Here is a 21,014-nt window from a genome sequence, read left to right on the forward strand (position 1 = left end):
AAATTTGATATACATAATAAAGGCATTCTTTTATAGAAAATATAATAGAATACAAAATCTGAATTAGGTATGTAAATTTCAATTTTCATATTAACCAATATTTACATCAAAGTAATTAATGTTAATTATAATAATAATATTTAAATAATACGTTTTAAATTGCTGGAAACTAATTAGGTCTCAAAATAATTTTTTTTAGAACTATAATACATTTACTCATTGTGATTATTATATGTTCATGGCTTACATAATGAAAAAATAGTAGTACCAAAAAAATATAGGCGCATTAATAAAAGTTTTAATTTTAATTTAATCAATTTTGGCACGAAGACAACAATCATTATACGAGGCATGTCCAAAAAGTAAGTGTACTGAGGCTCTCATGGCCGTAAAAAATATTTTTTTGCTATGTTGGCCACATTGCCGTATAGCTTAACTTCTTCCCTTCAAAACAAGATTAAAACGAGTGGGAGTGATGATTTTTTCAAGTGTATTGTTACTGGAGATAAAACTTAGGTTGCAAATTATACGCCTAAAACCAAGACACAGACCGAACAGTGGCATCACCCCAGTTCCTAGCGTTCCGAAAACTCTTTGAAGCTCTTCACTTGATTTCGCGGATTTGGCGAGGATTTCGCACTTGGCGGCAGACTCGATCGACATGTTTCACGAGAAAAATTCCTGTGACCATAATTTTTAACGTACTGAACTCGTTTTAACCTTGTTTTGAAGGGGAGAAGTTAAGCTATACAGCAATGTGGCCAACATAGCAAGCAAATATTTTTTACGGCCATGAGAGCCTCAGTACACTTACTTTCTGAACATGCCTCGTATACTATTATTAACGATTAATAACACTATTATAATATTATTAATGTTACTTTTTATTATAAAATATAAATAGGCATATTCCTCATTATAACATTAGTTAAGTATAGATTTCTCATTTTAGTAGGAATATTTATAGGCATTGTTTAAGAAAAGTTTTCAAACGTGGCTTTATCACATCTTTGTGCCTACATAGCAATATTTTCCTATTATTAAGTCAACTAAACAACTATAAAATTTAAAATAATACAATTTGTCTTACTTACCTACTTCCAACTTGTATGCGCAACTTTCTCGATATTGTTTGTTAGTCGTTTAATTGCCTGTTATTTACCAGAATTATAAACTGAAATCCAAGTTTTTTTGTAAATCTAACACAACGACCTGTCAGTCATTTTTATTTACTTATTAATAATTATACTTTTTATTTTTAACTTGTAATCATATTATGTACTCAATGTAGGTAATAACTATAACTATTTAACTAAGTCTTTTGTGTTATGTTCGATCAGTCATGCTTAGTTCTTAAGTCTAAACCAAAATATATTTCTAATAATGTTGTCAAACATATAACATATTACGTCTAAGTGTCTTTTCTCTAGGGAACAAATTAGTTTTGCTTCAAGTCAAACCGTCATCGAGGAGAGCGGACGGAATTGGGGGAAATTAAGGGAGGGAGGGGAAGAGATAAAGATGTTTATGGTGATAAGGAGGAAGAACACATGACGATCCCATGTTATTGCTGGAAGAGCAGAAAATTGTTTAATACAACAAATTAAATTAAAGTCACTCGTTATCATTGCTTTTAAAATACACATTTTACATTTTCTTAATAGTAACCTTTAATAGATATGTAATAATAGATAGTTTAAATGGATAACAGTTATCCATAAAAGAACAATAATTGTTCCATAGTACTTCTCGTAATGTTATTGAACATATTATACATAATTTTATTTACAAGTAGTGGAATTTTTAATTTCAAATATAAGAGAACGCATATGAAGTTTAAGATGTTAAAAGAGATTATTATATAAACTAGGTAGTAGGTAAAATTCTATTTACCGTTGCAGAGACCTGATAATATTAAGAAATAGACATGATAAGGTATCCTATAAACGTCTCCGAGGCAATTTAAATATTTATGTAACTATAAGAATATGTTTAATTTATGTCAATTTGTTGTAAAGAATTAGTAGGTACTAAAAAAATAACAGGTTTAGCAATACTGAAAACAGAAATTCACCATTTGTAATTATTATCATTGATTATAAATATTATATATTATTTATAATCAATGTTATTATTTTACTTTTTTTTTTACAAATTTAATATTCTTAACCTAAAATAATTTTTTTATCACTTTTCTGGTGTAATAATAACTTGAATTTTATTAAAATTTTTCTGGTATTATATTAAAATATACTATTATATAAACAAAGTAATAAAAAAATAGTAATTTATAACTCATGTTTTTCCTAAATAAAATAGTAAAATTCAAAATAGTGAAAAAATAAATAATACAATGTGTTTTAAGTTTATTATATATACTTAATATATACTTATTTATACGTAGTTTGCATATATGTACAGTGGAGAATAATTGCATAAAAATAACTGCCCACTTATGAAATGAAGGAATACAACTATGTATAACAAATTTTATATAATATATATGTAATCAGTAAAATTTTGACACAAAAAAAAACACTATTTCTTAAGCTGTGGCTAATATTTGGATGAAGCAAATATCACAGCTTTAATAATTTGAATAATCATACATTTCATAAGATAAACTATTTTGTACACAATTATCTAATTACAAACATCAACGTAAATATTATTTACGATTTTGTAACGTGCTACAAAGCCAGTCCATTGCTTCATCGAGGCCTATACCTTTTTTGGCAGAAGTTTTGAAAATTTGGAATGTTCTATTTTTCAACGAGTCTAAACCAAGGGCTTGATGTACTTCAGTTACACTCATGCAGCCTTCTATGTCTTGTTTGTTGGCTAATATGGCTAATATAGCACCATGCAATTCCTCTTCCTAAAAACAAATACAAAAATTTGAATTACTCTTCTGAATCGTAATTGATAAAACATTAAAAAATTTACTTTAAGCATGTACATAAGTTCATCTTTTGCAATACCCATTCTTTCTCGGTCGACAGAGTCAATTACATAAACTACAGCATCTGTATTGGAATAGTAGCATCTCCAGTAAGGTCTGAACAAAATAAAAAAATGTGTACAACTTACAATTATTTATCATTGACATGATAATCATTGTAAAAAGTGTTTACCTTATTGACGTTTGACCTCCAAGATCCCAAACTTGAAATTTAATATTTTTATAAACAACTTGCTCAACGTTGAATCCTATGGTTGGAATGGTAGTGACTACTTCGCCGACTTGAAGCCTGTATAAAATTGTGGTTTTCCCTGCACCATCTAAACCTAATATTAAAATCCTTAGCTCTTTTTCACCGAATAGACTTTTAAAATAACTGAGAAATCCCCCTAAAACAAAACATACAAAATGTTTAATTATAATATTATTCTGAAATACATTGAAATCCAAAAAAATCAGAGAAATGTATACAACCGTTTACTAATTAAATGAAAACACACACCAAAGACCTGAGTATACAATAGAGTAATGTTTACATGATAACAGCCTAAAACCAAAATATTGTCTTTTTAAATGTTAAATAATTTTTTTCCTATATTATGGTCTTTATTTTAATTGATGAAACTTGAATAAGTTAAAAAAGACAACCAACTTATTAAGTTTAAAGTTATTAAAAAAAAAAATTAATTAATAATTAGGTTAATTATACTAGTAAAACAATCTTAATTTAAACATAATTAAAAAGTTTTAATTTATTCTTAATAAATCTCTTTAATAAAATGTATACAAATAATAACATTTCATAATATCATCGTAAAAATCATAGTCTATTATAGGTTTTTTTTTAATGTGCCACACAAATTTAGTGGTCTTACAAACAATAAAAAAAAAATTATTTGGAGAACAACCAGGGATTTTTTTATTGTAATGCAGTTATGTAAAACCATTATAATTATATGCTAGTGCGCTAGCCACGATTTATTATCAAAATATGTTAACATGTACAACATCTGACACTTTTATTAAGGCAATTCTCAGAAAATTTAGACAGATTAAGAATTAAAAATTTTTTTTGGAAGGGTTGGACCTCCAGTTGTGCTTTTTTTAATTGTCTACATATTTTTAAATAATAAATGCATTGTGTTATTAGTGACCTACTTGAAATATTTAATGCTTTTGAGAATCAAGATAAATTTACCAAGTAACAATGCAAAAGTGAAACAAAGCTCAATTTATTGATAAGAAGTTGTACCTAAATTTATAATTAAAAATAAACAATGGCTTAGTAGAGAACTCGTATTAGCAAGATTGAAAAAATTCAGTCTAATATAAAAAATGATGTCCAGAAAAAAAACAACTTAAATTTTACACTGACCACAGTCCAATTTATACTAACATATGTCAAGGAACTATTATTTTTTTCTCTTAGAATTTTACTACGGCCAACTGTATACTTCTATATATATGTTATAAATTAGGTGCTAATTTCACTGTGTAAAATCAAATATTCTAGGATAACTCATTTATGTGAACTAAGGTAAGAGTAATCAGAAATGTTGAGTACCTAGCCAAGGAAATGGAGTGGTAAAAGTTCGCTACACATATTTTAACGTTACACTGTTTATTGTATTTCGGAAAGCGAATAAATTTGGTAATTTCGAACAATCTGCTCGCCAAGTAATCAGTGAAGCACAAAATGGAGAGATAAGAGAGAGGTGTTTAACATCTGAAAATAATTTTCTTACTTTAAATATATTACAGGGGTTCTAGTGTCAGTCGACATTTTAACCACTAGTGAAAATAGATCTCTATTACGCCACTTGTTATGCATCGACCGTGCTTGTGAAAATTAGATAATCCATAACAATACTCACCCATTTTTAATATAAAAAAAAAACTTTCAGGTAAAGGTTGCAACTAAAACAGATCACTGACAACAATTGTAAACGGATAGCGGCACGTAACCGAATGAAGTAAGTGTAGATTAGTAAATGGTTAATTAGAAAAATATATTAAAATCAAATAAACAATTATGGAATAATATGTAAATTTGATAAGATAGTGATGTTGGTCGTTCGCTGAATAATTATTGTACACGACAAACGACAATAATGAATAGACGGTTGTAAACATTTTGACTTGTCAGTGATATGTTATCATAATTCATTAAATATTCTATCCCTAGATCCAAGGTGTTTCAACATATTTAATAGAGTAATTGAATTTATATTTGATCAATGATATAGAGATATGTATGAAGTTAGCAATAAACGAGCCAGCAATATTTTGATAACAGAGACTACCATGACATTGGTGTATGTTGTGCTGCCAATACCGTATTATTCTAATGGGCAGCACTAATACTCACATACACCGACATAATTAGTATACGAAATAAAATATATTGTTATTTTACACTATTATTGAGAAGAAAGGAGGGATTAAAGCCCTCATAATATTTTACCCTGAAACTCTCCTCAAAATAAACCTCAACAAACATGATACAGAGCATGAGTAAAAAACTAATAAAATAACCATGATAAGATATATACATAAAATGTATTAATTAAAATATAAAACAATTATTGTCAAAACACTAAGAGTATATTTAAGAAACTGCCGCAGCGGATAATACGATTTTTTACCCTTGGTTGGTTTTTTGAATCGCCAAACACAAACGAACAATTGAAGCGACCTCACGAATTTTTTTGAAAATTACACTGCATGTCTATGATGAAAAAAATGATTTTTCTTTTTCAATTAAATTGACATTGTGTTAAAAATTATTTCTAGTTTTTTTCTTGGCACTTCTTTTTTATAGTATCTTCGGCCATCAAACATTTTAATAAAAACCTGTTTCTTATGTAAAATAATCTCAAATTTTCGTAAAAATTCTTGTAAAACAAAAAGTTATTAAAATTGAGTTTATATTCTAAAATTATTTTTGTGTTGCCCAAAATTTGGGAATTTTTCTAATATTTTTTTTATAAAGCTGAGGAAATTTACATCAAATTGCAATCTCCGTAAAAACGCTTAGAAAAAACGACCATAGTATTTAGCGATTCATACAAATATTGTATAACTCTAATTTATACTATTATTATTACTACTATAACTATGAACTATTATTATGAATGTATAACTAAATATAGTGGCAACAAAACAAAAATTGTATAGGATTGACAATTTCAAATCCATACACCTACTTAAACGGTAAGATGTTTAAAATTGAATTACCAGACAAAACTAGTTAAGGTCCGAGCAATTATTGAATACATATTTTCTCTTCATACATTTTTTCAGATTGCCATTAGTTTTTTTAGTTGTACCCAAAACGTATAATGCACTTCGAAATACCATAAATTTGTTGTTAAATAAATAAAACTAATATTAGGCCACCTGCTTTATATTGCCTATTTGAATTCATTTTTTTTATTTTCAATTTATAGTAAAGACCAGCGCCTATAAGTTGTTCATAATTCTTTTCTTTCTTTATTATTTTACAACACTTAAATTACATTGCAGATTAAATATTATAATTATTGAGTCAATAGCTTAGTCAAGTCTTTAACAACTTAATTTACAAAAAAAAACTTAGATAATAAGGTTTTAAATTTCTACAAGTCTTCAAAAATATTTATTATTTAATTTCTACCATGAAACAGACAAGTAATACATTATATAAACACAAAAAAAAAAAAATTGTATTACAAAAAAGTTTTAATTATTAACTTTTACACAATTTAAATACTTTAAAAAATAGATAACAATATTTTATGTTAGGAATCTTTTAAAGTCTTAAAAAAATCTAGCATAATATGCCACATATAAAATTATAACTATTTAACATTATAATCTATAATATACATTGTAGCAAAACTCAAAACTGTAAGCGTGAACTTGTATAATTTATTATGTGTTACCCTGCTTAGGTAGTCAAGTAAAAAAAATGAATAATTCATAAATAGTAAATAATACAAGTAATAAATATATAATTAAAATAATCAAAGTAAATTGTATCCAATAAAAAAAAAAAAGGATTTATATTTAAAAAAAAGTGTTAAATGTTAGCATATGCGTAATGATCAGGCTTTCACGAATAGCTGTTGATAAAGTTGATCAAGCAGTGCTTCTTGATTACCTTTTTTATTTTGAACACCATCCGATTCAGTCTCATTTTCTTCTGATAATTTTAGTGATTTTTCATTATCAATTTCGGTTATTTGCTTTTCACTGACAGACAAAACATTAGTATTACACAAATCAAGATTTTCTTTGTCGTCACATTTTATTTCGATTTCTTTGTCTTCACTGTAATTTTTCACAATTCCTTCCTCATTAGTTTGTTCTTTGTTGCTCTTGTAATCATCAGTCTCATCAATTGTTGTTTCAGTCATAGTTGGTTTTTTAATGATATTATCATTATTTTCACCAATACTGTCTTTCTTGGTATTTAAGGTATCTTCCGTGTTCTTGTCGTTTACTTCCTCTTCATCATTGCTTTTATCGTCTTCATTTTCCGAGTCGCTGCTTAGCTCTTTAGATGCTGCTTCTCCTTCTATGTTACTCAACATATGCCTGACTGACTTGTAACCACTAGCTGAAGCTTGTGTAGCTAATTGACCCGTTGGTTCTTTGCCTTTTCTTCGTCTGCATATGCTACAATTGCAGTATCCTCGACAAGGAGGGCATGCCCATTTCTTTAAAAAGAAAATTTACAATTATAAACACTTAAAATAGATTAATAAATTGTAAATGTGTGTAGTGTAGTAAATAAGGCTTCGAACTTGGTATAGAGGAACTGGGAACACATAATATACACACCGCAAAACAGATGTTGACCACTCCCTTTGCACAAGGCCTGCTTACTAGGGAGGAAATTAAAATACATAAAACAGGCCAGCACAGTTGGGTCAGGACATAATAGGAACGTAGCATATTGGGGACAAGGAGGTTACAGGTCTTCAGGATATTTAGTAACTGAAAGTGATATAACTGCTTTTAAATAAATTCTTCGATGCAAAATTGTAGATGGTAAAAATGATTAAGTATAAATCATTTATTTTGACACTACTTGTGTTATTTAAAAAAACTCAATAAATAAGAAATGAAGCCAAAATAGATGACTATCTAAAACGATGCTTTTCCCCTAATAACATAGGACATCAGATTATTTTTCCAGCATAACAGATACTTATGAAAAAACACAAACCCATCTACAGTACATAATAAAATTAATTTCCTATACATCCCACCATAGAGATGAGAACAAAAATTAAAAAGACCCATATTCAATAAACTAAAAGAAATCAGTCCAGAGGCTTAAAAGATATTGTGGGACCAGACACACAAAATAAAAAACATAATTTTTTAAACAATTGTGTTCATCCAGATGGTTAATATGAAGATATTTTTTCATTTAAATATTTTCATTCAAATGTTAAATGTTAAATAATAATTATAAGCGATTGAAATAACTTACTGGGTTTAAAAGTACTTCAGCAACATCTTCACCATATCTTTTGCCCAAACAAAACCCACAAAACATGCCACGAACTCCTCTACATCCTTTGTATCGACAATATGATTTTTGGTCCAATGTTTTTTGTCTAAATTAAGAAAAAAATTAACAATCTATAATATGGGTAACATAATTATTTACCTAGTAAACAAAAGTACTTAATCTTATATACACTGTTAAGGTGATAGCCAAATTATGTTTTAAGGAAGAAGTTATTAAAAATACCTGCACTGGTGACAAGTTGTTCCTCTATCAGCATTATATTGTTTTCCACAAGAGCTGTAAGTAATATTGTCCAACATTTCCTGAGTTACCTGTGACGCAGGTAATCTAGGCACAGTTGCCGAGCTATTATTACGTCTCCTCTTAGAGCGCTATGGGGAAAAAAAATTAAGTTAATTATAGTTAAAATATAATATACCATTGTAAATACTTACAGGTTCGTCATCATTATAATCAAATTCTTCCCCGCTGACAATGAAGTCACTATCAGCAAGTGAATTATAGTATTCTTCATCTCGTTCTTTATTTTCCGATTTTTTAAAAAACGGAAACATCACACGTATAGTGCCGTGTCGTTTTTTCTTTTGCCCGTCCTCATCATCACTCTCTTCATTATAATTAGTTCCTTTTCTAAAAAATACAACAAATTAATGGTTATTTGTTATTTAAATATTCAAAAAACAATAATTTAACTGTTCAGGCTTGTCTAATGTCTCTAACAGTTCAATAAAACTATTTTTACTAATAATTACATATTAAAAATACCTTCTCAGCTATGCATCAAAGCCAACACATTTTGATACTTTAAAAGACTATTTTTTCCTTAACTCAAAATTAAGAAATGTATAATGAGTTGTTTTGATGTAGATAAAAAAATGTTAGATGATCGTTGGATTTCCTTTAAATTTGTATTTTTGCGAGAAAAAATATTTTTAAAAATCCAATTTAAGAAAGATTTGTTAAAAATAATCTGTATTCATATACTTGACCATCAAAATTACAATACCCCTTATGGATTGTTATCAATGAACCAAAATCTAGACACTTTGATAAAAATTGAAAAAAGTTTAAAACATTTTAAGAACAAAGTTTTTTACCAGTTACCTTCCCCCATTAATAGGTACTACTTTTTTTAGTAACTACTAATAACAACAAATTCTAAGATTTAATATGTGGATACCATGCCAACAAAACTTAACTTTAATCATTATTGGATTGGATATTTGATCACCCTGAGAGCTTGGTGAACTAACGTACTTATTTCTGGATAGATTATTATCTTGTACAACACAATATTGTTAAAATCATAATACAAAATATTTGAAAGTGTCAATTTAATGATTCTAGTTTAGTAATAAACAATATACATACTTGTTGTCTTGTCTAATACGCGCTGATCGTCGAACACATCTAACTCGTTCAGGTGTGTTGCTTATTTTTGAAGCTACTTTTACAGGACGCCGCCAACCTTGAGCATTTCTAGTACGTTTTCTATTGGAAAATGATCCTTCCGACAACGGTGCTGCTGCAGTAGCCGCTAAATCCTGTGCCGAGCGCTTGACCTCATCAAACAGATCGCTAAACTGTAAACGAAACGTACAGTATTACAAGGTTGTATTAAATGGAAAAATACATTCCACCGCATTACAATATCTTACTTGTTCTTGCATTTCCATTATGTTTTCGAGCCTCTGCCGTTCATATTCGGACAGCTCTTCGTTATTTTTACTTTTCAACGCAATAGCAACTGCCATTTTAAGGAAGTTCACGCAAAAATAACAGTAATATAAAACGAAGTGACCAGAAACCGCAGAAGTTAAGGTAGTATCCGACTTCGTATATAAATGAACTCAAAACGAAAGATAGCGACAGTAATGAGTAAAAACCATTATAATAATTACGTAAATGATGAACGGTCAATCGAGTACCGGCAGAACACAATGAAAATGGTAAATTTAAATATGGTAGGTAAAATCAAGATTGAATAATATTGTGTACACTTTACTACAGTTGTCTTTTGGTCTGAGATCAGTCGATTCAAGTGTAAACTGTGACTTAATCTGTACTCTGTAAACATCAAACAATAACGAATACAAACGGACAATAGAATTTGGCGGTAAAGTCTGACCATATAAACCGGTATGTCAGCACCAATTTTCACAACATGGCTGCCAATGTTCTCCCGTAAGACATACACGGCCGCTCAACAATACCGACAGCCATTTTATGGTTACCAAATGTTACCGGCAAACCTTTTTGATTTTGGCCATGCATTTAGCGCCCAACGTGTGCTGTTTGATATCAAAGAAAAATGCACGCTTGATAACAGTAGATGGCGGTGATAACACATCATTCTATAATCTATAATCACAAAATACCTATTCTGTGCAGCGTGCTATAAATTACAATATTTGAGCATACTATGATCTATAGACTATAGTGTTCTAACTTCTATCATTGATAAGTAATTTTTTTTTTACATTTGTATAAGTACACTCGATAGTATAATTAAAAGGTCTTATTTTGTTTTATAACATTACCTTTTTAAAACCATGCCGTTTATGAAAGGTGCCGCTCCAATAAGGAGGACTATTCAATACTTGAATGCTGGAAAAATAGTATTTAAAGAACGAGTTAAGATATTCTCAATTCATTATAACACATTAGGCGACAACCATCTTGGTGCTCGAGAATTTGTTTTTTGGCATTTACCTCAAATCCAGTATAAGAATCCCAATGTTCAAGTACTGACGCTAAAGAATATGACGCCAACCCCATTTATTAGGTAAGTTGTATGCTATGTAATGATGTGTCTAATTGTTTAACATTTTTTGTTTATTGATGATTATTTTTTAGATGCTATTTAAATGACGGCAATGATGTGCTAATAGACGTAGACGATCGAGACAAAGACAAAATCCATGATCATGTCTTACGAGTTCTTGGCAAAGACAAAGATACTCTAGATATGGAAGCTACAGCTCGTGAAAAAAAAGATAACCCTGCTAATTTTGGTTATATGTGTGATAAGCATTGCATGTGTGAAATTTTTGGGCAGGTTCCTTGTCCAGCTGTTGTGCCTTTACCAAAGCCTTGGAGAGGCAAATATAAATATGAGCAAGCCTAAGTCTTACTTCTAGAAATTGTATGTAAATATTATGTTAATAAACTAAGATACATTTAGTCGCTATTTAAAATAAATATAGACATTTTCTATTGCTAACATTTCCTTTATATTTCAAGATACCTCTAATATATCTATATATTTTTAAATCGATAGGTTTCATTTTAAAATTGGAACTACTATAAATGAAATATCTTGGAAAAATTAATTAAACATTTTAATAGAAAGTATTTCATTTGTCCAAACCATATAGTTTATTTGATGCTATTTTTTTTTTAATTTATAAAAACCTTGGTAAATTAATTTGGGTAATTATTGTTATTTTTAATTAAAAATAATCTTATTTTTAACTCGCATTTCTTTTTTTTTTACCCGAAGGCCCCTGCATAGCCTAAGACAGTCTTGCCTACATACATAGTTAATATTTACTTATAAAATTTAAATATATACTACTCTACTAATATTTTTGATTTAACACTTTGTTCGCTCAAAAAAAAAATAATAATTGAGTAACCTACAGTTCAGTAAATAGTATGAAAACTATGGTAAAATACACTAATATATAAAACAATAAATTATAAATTAAAAAAAATAGCTGTAATATAAAATAAATAATAATAATTATTTGGAAATATAAATTTAAACATTAGCTGTATACGCACAATATGTATTACGGTTGCATTGATATATGGATATAAACATACATTATGAATTTATTTTCCCTTCTTCAAGACTTTCATTCACAAAAGTGTTGTGCGTGCAGATTGAAAACATGTAAGTACATTAATTATAAAGTAAAATATCCAAATATTATTTTTTTTGGCCGAATTTGAGATGTTTCAAATGAAAGGATCTCTACAATAGACTTTTTTTTTTTAAAACAACTCGTTTAATTATAACAGAACTCCATTTTGGTACAAACAATTTATGCAATGGATTCACTTATCAAATACTAGCATAACTCATCTGCCCGTTATTGAAATATTACTTAATTGGAAGATGCTGGGGGGTCGAGGCCCCCTTTAAACAAAACATTACTTTTAAGTTTTAAGGAACCGAAGCAAAAGGCAGTATTGTAAAATATTTGTATACTTTTTAAAATAATGAATACTTTTTACCCTTGTAATATATAATTTCTAGACATTAAAAAATAGAATTCATTTTGAAAAAAATGGTCTATTTTGGTTTAAACTTTTAACACGCTTATTTTAGGGCTATGTAAAACTGATGTCATTATTATTTTGTGACAAATTATTTGATATTATGTTTGTAACGGCTCGCTAATGGTGACATTGTCAAATTTGCTCTAAAGTGATTTCTATTTTAAATTTAATTTAAGAATAATTTAAAAAAATATATTGACTGATATATAGGTTTTAAATATATAAGTATTGAATTATTAACGTTTAGGTGAATAGACCTGAAATGTAGTCACTATTACATTACGCACCCCACACCTGTACTACACCACAACACACATTACTAGGTACCTACTTACCAATACATCTTTTAAAAATTACCAACTATAACTACTTTAAAAAATATTTTTAACCTCATAGGTACCTAATATTTTCAAAATATAAAAATATTATTAAGGGGTCAGCATACAACATGTTTATTTGCTCAAAAACAATAGAATAAATACTTAATAGGACTCGGTTAATTGACGCACTTACATTTATTGTTGGGGGATTATATATTAGGTGTAAAAATAAATGTATTATTATTTTATTATACACCAGTAAAAACTATCTGTAGACATACCTAATAAACGTTCAATTATTATTTAAAAAAACATAGTATTGACGGTGGAATATCACTACTCCCCACCAAAAAAATATTTTTATAAATTAATTCATGCAGAAATAATGTATATATCACATCAAAAAGTTGTACGTCTACTTTAGGACCCTTCATGAAATAAAGATCATGGGCAGGTCTAATTGAGTTAGTCCGCCTATGTAGTCTATGAGAAATGGTTAGGTATTCGTGTTTTTTTACCAATCAAAAATTAAAATGTGACATATGATTTAATTTATAAATTAACTCACACATTCGAGTTTCGAGTATTGTTATTAATTGAAACATATTTTTGAAAAAACACTAAAAGGCAGTAATCTGGTTGTTGTGGTCCAAAGAGAATGTAATTTACAGTGTATTGATATAAAATCTCAAATGATAAGGCATCTTTTAGATAACCATTTAATGATTATTTATGGGGATTGGCTTGTGCCCTGCTCATTGTTTACAACATAATTAAAGACCAAAGTGCTAGTTCTTTGAAAACTATTTAATTAATCATTTATTTTATTAATTTTTGAAATTAAAGGGGCTTTCCATAAATTAAAAAAGCTCATACTAATGTGTTATAAAAATTAAACGGCTTCCGTAATGTGTGTTATAAAACCCGCATTGGTTAACTATTTTATTATAACAATATTTTGAAACTTAACGCGTAAGTAAAGAAAAAAAACGGAATAATCTTTCCGACATTCTGTTACCTATGTAAAACTTTTTTTTTTAATCACTTAAATGTAGATAAATTAGTTAAGTTTCCTCGTGGAGAATAAGAAGCACATTTACCGATTCCAATTGCCATAGTTTAACATGTCTGTAAAATATGTCTTGGTGTCTGATGAAGAGTATGGTGATGTCGTTGAGTTACCATTGGAAGAAGATGGGACTTTGTTGTTATCAACTCTAACAGCCCAGTTTCCGAGTGCCAGTGGTCTTAAATTTCGTACTGAGAGCAATGCTATGAGAGGCGTACGAGTAGCTGACGATCGTTTCCACGTACCTGATAACGATTGGGGCAAAATTCCATACTATTGCGTTTTTCCTAAAGGTAACCTTTTTAAAAATATAAACAAGTTCCAATTAAAAGACAAACAATAATATGTTTTATGAGATATATAACCACGTAAGACGTATTTTGCGGCATTTCAAATTATCAGAGACATTAATTTATTATGTTTGTGTTAAATTTGCACTTAACAATAGTATTTACTATATTTATAATACCTAAATGTCTCAAAGAAATCATTGAAACTATGCTCACCATTAAAAATTCTTAAATATATTATCATTTCAAATCTTAAACTTCAACAACAACTTTTTGTTGATAGAAAAACTAGTAGTTTTTGATGCTTGAAAAAATTCCAATTAACATTAATATTATAAATTTCATTAACAAAAAAAAATTTTGTGTTGAAAAAAAATACTTATATTTAATTTTATTATGGGTTCCAAGTTACTTTTTACCTCTATGAATTAATATAAAATTTATCAACCATTTCATCTGTGAATATAAATTAATTTTTGTATAAACATCTACATTTTTAAATTTCATTTTAATTATATTCAAACTGAATTTACAAAATATTTTAGTTACTCAGTTTTGGATAAAATAGTAATTAAAAGTTTAACAGAAGTCCAATAAGAGTAAATTTTCATAATTTTGTTTTAAATAGGAGGGGGGGTTAAGGGACATATTTAGCTTATGTTTATTTATTTTTTTTCATTTTTACTGTCAAGTAAAACATACATTTATGTTTAAGCTAGCATTGGGGTTTCACTTCATAGACAGTTGATACAAATTCCCTAATGAAAATTAATAATTTATTTTTATTGTAATTGTTGTTATAGTTGAAAATAAAAGAAAGATTGATGACAGTGTAGAAAATCCAACTGCAAAAACTAAAAAATTGGAAACTAAGTTAAAATGTTCAGACTTGGTTGTATTAAATATACCATATACATATGATGAACAAAAACTGAAAGAATATTTTAGACAATTCGGCGAACTTCTAATGTTACAAGTGATTTATTAATTTATATTGACCTAATATATATTTACTGTCAGGAAAAATTGGATTTTTTAAACAATGATAAAATATATGCATTTAAACTGTAATTGTACTTATTTTTATGCAGCATGACTTAAAAACTAGTTAAATATTTTTTGTTAGGTTAAAAGAGACAAAAATGGCCACTCGCGAGGATATGGCTTTTTAAGATTCACTAATTTAGAATCACAAATTCGTGTTTTATCACAGCGTCATAAAATTGAAGGTCGAAATTGTGAAGTAAAAATTCCAAAATCTAAAGTAAGTTTCTTCTCATAATATTCTTAGTTGTTTAGTTTAACATGGTTTAAGTTGATATATTTACTTAATTAGGAAGGTAATAATTCTGAAGTGTCTGGTAAAGTATTTATCGGTCGAGTTACTGAAGATTTGATGGCTGAGGATATCCGTGAGTATTTTAGTAAATTTGGAGAAGTTATCAATGTGTTTGTGCCAAAAAACCCATTCCGAGGATTTGCCTTTGTAACATTTCTTGACCCCGAAGTGGCTGCTAGCTTGTGTGGTGAAGATCATATTGTAAAAAATATCTCTGTACGTGTGTCTGAAGCGGCACCAAAACCTCAGGTGCCTAAACACCGACATCAGACACCACCTCCCGTCGAACATGGAAACATTGCCCCTTGGGAACGGCCAAACAACTCCAATAATGACAATTATCGTAGTAATTGGTATCCTCCACAGCACGACAACCGCTGTAATGTAGATATGCCTAATCTACAGTCTTTGGGTATTAATGGACAGGACACCTATAACCCAATGATACCTCTGAGCCCTGCTATAGTAGCCGCTGCACTGACCCAAGCCGCAGGATGGAGTTTAGTAAATGGGCACATGATGAACCAGCAGCAACCACCGCCACCTCAAGTAAACAACCAATGGCCTCAACGCAATAACTATAACAACAGGAAACGTTCAAATGATTACAATTCATCTGGCAATCGAAATTTGGGTAATTAAGTAAAAAATAATTTAAAAATTTAATAGTATTAATGACAAACAATATATTAAATACAATATAGGTACTCATAAAAAAAATCCAACAAAGGCAAAAAGGTTTTAAGAGTTATGTAATATTGATTTTTACTTAGTAAAAGTTATTGTACTTAAAATAATGAGTTTAACAAATTAGACAAAGTCACATTCGGGGAGGATGTCAGTGCAATAAGGTCGTAATAGACTTATACACCTTTCTGGAGTGGGGGGGGGTTGCAAAAATTGAATCCCTATGTTTTCTTGAGTATGGCTACATAGTTATAAGCAAAATTAAAGAAGTTTTATTAGTAGCATTGTTTTGTTATCAACTTACTTATTGCAGTGGGTACGTTGGAAAACTTCGGAGCTCATGGAGCTCTCAGAATGCTGTTTTATACACTCTTATTGCATCGACCTCCTCAATTTTTTTTCTTTTTGACGTTATTGTTGATCAAAATTATACTCAATTGAAGGGCTTCGAGCAAGGATCAGATAAATCTACTTTTTTTAATTGTTCTGGACGATGAAAAGAAAGTTCTTTAACTATTATTGGTGTATAAAAATACATTTTTTGAAAACATTTTTTTGAATAGTCTGATTTTACTGAGTGTATGACTGAATATTGATAATTTTTCCATGAAGATTTTTCAACGAAAAAAGGATAAATTCTCTTATTTGGTTGTTGCTCCAAGCCCTTCAGTTACGAATGGTGTTAATCCTTAATCTAATCTTATAAAATAATGTGTAAAAAAAATGATTTATTTTAAAACAAAACGTGCCTACAAACGATATGCTTAGTACAAAATTTGTGTCCTTGTACAAAAAATGATATCAACCTCTTTTCGCTTAAATAATTAACAAATCTAAATCTTTCATTGATATAAATGTATTTCTGAGCATTATTCGTGTGTCATTTGTTTGGCTGTAAATGATTGGTTATTCGCAATGTTTCTTTTTATATTTATATTATAATAACTATGTCTTAATTTATTATTCAAATGTTTGTTGCAGCAAAATGATGTTTAAACAAACATTTCAAGTATACTTAATTCAATATAGAATTTTCCAAGTCTGTATGATACAAATATAGTTTATATGAATGTTTAATATCAAACAATACATGTCTTGAATATGTCTGTAGCAAATGCCTCCTCTATCATTATTGTGTTTACATGATTACAAAAATATTTTTTTGGAATTGTGTACTTTATAATTAAGTTGATAAATAACTAATAAGTATGTATAAATGAAGTCTATTGCGTATTTGGTTAAACTATTTATTATTTAAATATCCTTAACGATTATCTGTATAATCAACTTTTTTTATGATTCTTTAGAAATTATAAAATAAAATATCCAATCGTCTTGCTAGTTTAATAAAAACTTATGTCATATATATTATTATAGTTGTTCTTTAAACTTTTCATTTATTGTATTATTTTCAATGTGTTTGGAACATGGTTTGCACGAGTTACTAAGTTATTTGTATTATGATTTTTCTTGGAACTTGAACAATTTTATGTGTATACTTACACATGTATAATCATTAGTATTTTGAAAAACAATGCCATGCATTATTATGGCGTCTGATTATTCTTTATCTTCCTCTCGTTTGAATGGACAGTGGCTTGTTATTATGTTGTTATTGACAGTATGGTTGGTTAACCAGTTTATGTATGTTTATGATAAAATGTAAACATAATTCACCTAAAGCCGTGTATGAAATGTGTATATTATAAAAAATTTACATGGTATAATCTATTTGTGTATATGTGGTTTTTTGAAGTTATTGATTTCAAAATTCCTTTAATAATACACATTAAGTTGCATTCATTACTGCGTGAAAACTAAAATTGGAAATGTTCAAATGAATAAAAACATTGTGTTGACAGAGTATATTTTTTTATAAATGACTTCAATGATTGGTACGACTTTGTAAGTATCTATGTGTGTTAAGCTCTTGTTCGTTTTTCTGCCTTTGGATTTGCCTTGGTATAGTGCATGATTGTTTGTGTTTTAATTGTAATATATCATTATATTTATATATACTTTTTTATGCGACATACCTAGTCAATTTAGAAGGCATGCTTAATTAGTCCTATAACAGTCAATAAATATTATTTTGTATATTTGTTATAAATTGTATAAATATTAATTTATATTAGATTATTTATGGATTTCAGTCTAAAATTGAAGGAATGCATCTGTCATTTGGTCTCCAAAATATCAGACATTTGTAGAAAGTCGTATTCTGTTTCCCCTAATGGCCTAATGAATGAAATATTAGAATCTTGTAAGTATTAATTGGTTGCAGGTCAATTTGCCACAAGTTATGTTTTAGAAAATGTTATGAATTATGATCTTTAAGCCTCTAAACTTCCAATTTTTGTATACTCAAATTAATCTTAATTATTTATCCAATAATCTTTTTGTACAAATATTGCCTTTTTGAACCAGAATTTATCACTGTATGCGATTCATCATTATACGGTAAAATATACAATGATTTAGGTAGGGAGACCCTCAAGTATTATTGGAAAACTGAAATCACTTTCGAGGACATCGTTTTTACAAATACTAATTAAATATTCAGAGATAACTTTTATCATCTGGTTGGTGAGTCGACCTGCATAAGTAATATGTTAATAATGCTCTTTCTAAGAAAATATTTTATAATTTCTAGTGACGAGCATAACATGAATTGTGTGCTTTGAATACTTGCATTGTTATGCATTCTATTGTTTAGAATGTTGCAACACAACCTGTTTACAGTGAGTTTCTGCAGTGAATTTTTTTTTTTTGTGTATTACTAATATTTTTTTTGTTTTGTTTTTTCATTCACCATTTTAGCTATTTATTGTGAGGAATAACAGTGGAATCTAGGAAATAAAACAGTACTAACAGTAATTGTATTAACATAATTTGTATAGTATACATTGTTATATTATATATTTAAAACTTTATAATATAATTTATAACAAACTGAAAGTTATACATGGTAATAAATACAATCGTTTTTTTAATGTACACGTTGCTTTAACAAAACAAACTATTTTGATTACAAAATAAACCCTAGGACTACTCTTTCAAATATTATCCAATGACTAAAATTGAGTGTTCCTAGACAGTTCCTATCAATAACTTATTTTTTAACTATAAATAGCAAAATATACTTTATTCAAACAACCTTTGATTGAAAAACAAATTCAAATTTAGGACAAGCATTAAAATTATTAGTTAACTAAGAGATAGAAAGATAACGTTAATGAAAGATCATATCTTAAACCTAACTGGTGATATTCCATTTTTTATAATATTATACTATATAATTTTGAAATTTATAAATACTCCCAAAGTACCTCAGATCAGCAGATGTCATTTTCCTAGGTCAAACTTCACGTTTTTGAATAATAAATGAGATGTGCTCAAATTGATCTAAACCTTATTTCCTCGTAATGTGGCACCAATATGGAGATAATTCCTGTCCAAGTAGTGTACACAGTTGGCGCTTAAAAAATTCCTTTCCCTGTATACGTTGTATCAAAAATGTGGTAAGCACACTTTGCCGGCAAATAACTCCGATACTACTGTAACCCACAGTGATAACACAAAGAGTATATACGACACTCCCACTTGATGACTATTAGGAAGTTGATATGGTTGGCCACCGATTTCAGGTATATGAAAACCCATGGGGAAGACGACAGCAGCAAAACAAAATAGTACCACTAAAAAAATAATCGTATACAAAATTATTGAATTAAGTTTTTTTATAGGGGCGTTAATACCATGCCGTTAAATATATATATTTTTAATTTGATCTTACTTGCAGTAAATCCGACCCAGCGTGCGTAAGGTATGACATTACGATCCCAATGAGAAGAGGCCAATAATATGATTGTAGTAGTCACGCATATACATCCGATGAATATACTCACCAATGCCAATAACCATTCAAGGCGTAAATTGGGTGTAAAACACACTTGTGGCCTGTTATACAACGTCATGCATGTCCACATTAGGCCCAATCTTGTATCTCCTAAAAATCAATGGAAATCGGTTAAACTTGTAAACATATTACACCCATTCTCAATTTAGTTTTCGTTTTTTATTGAATAGTAACTTTTTTTTTTCTAAACTTAAAGAATATTTACAATCTATGCTACAATGCATTATAAGCAAATAGTAACATTAATATATATATATTAATATATATACAAAAAAAAAAAAAACGGTGATGACTTGACCGCCAAATAATGCTTAAAATGTTTTCAATTTGAAAATATAAAATACCTAGTCAGCGAATATGAGCCGTAATGTTTACATACCTCCAACGTCAGTAATGATCCAATCTGGCATTGCCAAGCTAATGATGGCAAACACATCAGCTAACATGAATAATGTTCCGGATATTACGGTTAATTTATCCATTTGGCTAAAACCTAAACTCGACGAATCCAATTAAAAGAAGTTCACCAACTTTTCACTTTTGCAACCAATTTTGTTATCATTATTTACATTTTATTTGAGCAATACATGATAAGAGAGTCCAGGGGTTCCTAAAAC

At 28.6% G+C, this 21,014-nt stretch overlaps 5 protein-coding genes across 8 annotated transcripts; 2 read left to right on the top strand and 3 right to left on the bottom strand.

The window, feature by feature from the left end:
* Window positions 1–2,385: 2,385 nt before the first annotated feature.
* LOC126836497 (ADP-ribosylation factor-like protein 1) lies at window positions 2,386–5,086 on the bottom strand. Its single transcript, XM_050569973.1, has 4 exons — window positions 4,837–5,086; window positions 3,135–3,351; window positions 2,947–3,058; window positions 2,386–2,878 (listed from the first exon to the last, which is right to left on the bottom strand). The coding sequence occupies exons 1-4, from the start codon at window positions 4,838–4,840 to the stop codon at window positions 2,669–2,671; spliced, it is 543 nt and encodes a 180-aa protein (XP_050425930.1). The 5' UTR covers window positions 4,841–5,086; the 3' UTR covers window positions 2,386–2,668.
* Window positions 5,087–6,523: 1,437 nt separating this feature from the next.
* LOC126837255 (cell division cycle-associated protein 7-like) lies at window positions 6,524–10,587 on the bottom strand. The gene is made up of 6 exons (XM_050571094.1): window positions 10,145–10,587; window positions 9,858–10,069; window positions 8,921–9,116; window positions 8,709–8,857; window positions 8,445–8,571; window positions 6,524–7,662 (listed from the first exon to the last, which is right to left on the bottom strand). Exons 1-6 carry the CDS (start codon window positions 10,238–10,240, stop codon window positions 7,048–7,050), a joined length of 1,395 nt encoding a protein of 464 aa, XP_050427051.1. The 5' UTR covers window positions 10,241–10,587; the 3' UTR covers window positions 6,524–7,047.
* Window positions 10,588–10,868: 281 nt separating this feature from the next.
* On the top strand, window positions 10,869–11,709 carry LOC126837257 (probable 28S ribosomal protein S25, mitochondrial). The gene is made up of 2 exons (XM_050571096.1): window positions 10,869–11,271; window positions 11,343–11,709. The coding sequence occupies exons 1-2, from the start codon at window positions 11,039–11,041 to the stop codon at window positions 11,611–11,613; spliced, it is 504 nt and encodes a 167-aa protein (XP_050427053.1). The 5' UTR covers window positions 10,869–11,038; the 3' UTR covers window positions 11,614–11,709.
* Window positions 11,710–12,856: 1,147 nt separating this feature from the next.
* On the top strand, window positions 12,857–19,438 carry LOC126837256 (TAR DNA-binding protein 43-like). 4 transcript variants are annotated; one of them, XR_007685487.1, is made up of 10 exons: window positions 12,857–14,065; window positions 14,149–14,455; window positions 15,256–15,428; window positions 15,579–15,716; window positions 15,789–16,425; window positions 17,460–17,487; window positions 18,632–18,741; window positions 18,906–19,064; window positions 19,132–19,219; window positions 19,299–19,438. XR_007685487.1 is itself a non-coding variant. In XM_050571095.1 (6 exons), exons 2-6 carry the CDS (start codon window positions 14,218–14,220, stop codon window positions 17,465–17,467), a joined length of 1,194 nt encoding a protein of 397 aa, XP_050427052.1. In that variant the 5' UTR covers window positions 12,858–14,065; window positions 14,149–14,217; the 3' UTR covers window positions 17,468–17,741. The 4 variants fall into 4 exon arrangements, 1 of the variants encoding a protein (XP_050427052.1); XR_007685486.1 differs by having other exon boundaries at window positions 18,960–19,064; window positions 19,299–19,436; XR_007685488.1 differs by lacking the exon at window positions 17,460–17,487 and having other exon boundaries at window positions 12,859–14,065; window positions 18,960–19,064; window positions 19,299–19,435.
* On the bottom strand, window positions 19,370–20,957 carry LOC126837258 (uncharacterized protein C16orf52 homolog A). Its single transcript, XM_050571097.1, has 3 exons — window positions 20,777–20,957; window positions 20,275–20,487; window positions 19,370–20,176 (listed from the first exon to the last, which is right to left on the bottom strand). The coding sequence occupies exons 1-3, from the start codon at window positions 20,877–20,879 to the stop codon at window positions 19,989–19,991; spliced, it is 504 nt and encodes a 167-aa protein (XP_050427054.1). The 5' UTR covers window positions 20,880–20,957; the 3' UTR covers window positions 19,370–19,988.
* Between the last annotated feature and the right edge of the window lie 57 nt (window positions 20,958–21,014).

This window comes from Adelges cooleyi, unplaced genomic scaffold (assembly GCF_023614345.1).
Source record: "Adelges cooleyi isolate 19-005CV unplaced genomic scaffold, UGA_ACOO_1.1 ACOO_flye_CR_arks_rails_tigmint_CR_PRNA_247, whole genome shotgun sequence".
NCBI classification, from domain to species: Eukaryota; Metazoa; Arthropoda; class Insecta; order Hemiptera; family Adelgidae; genus Adelges; species Adelges cooleyi.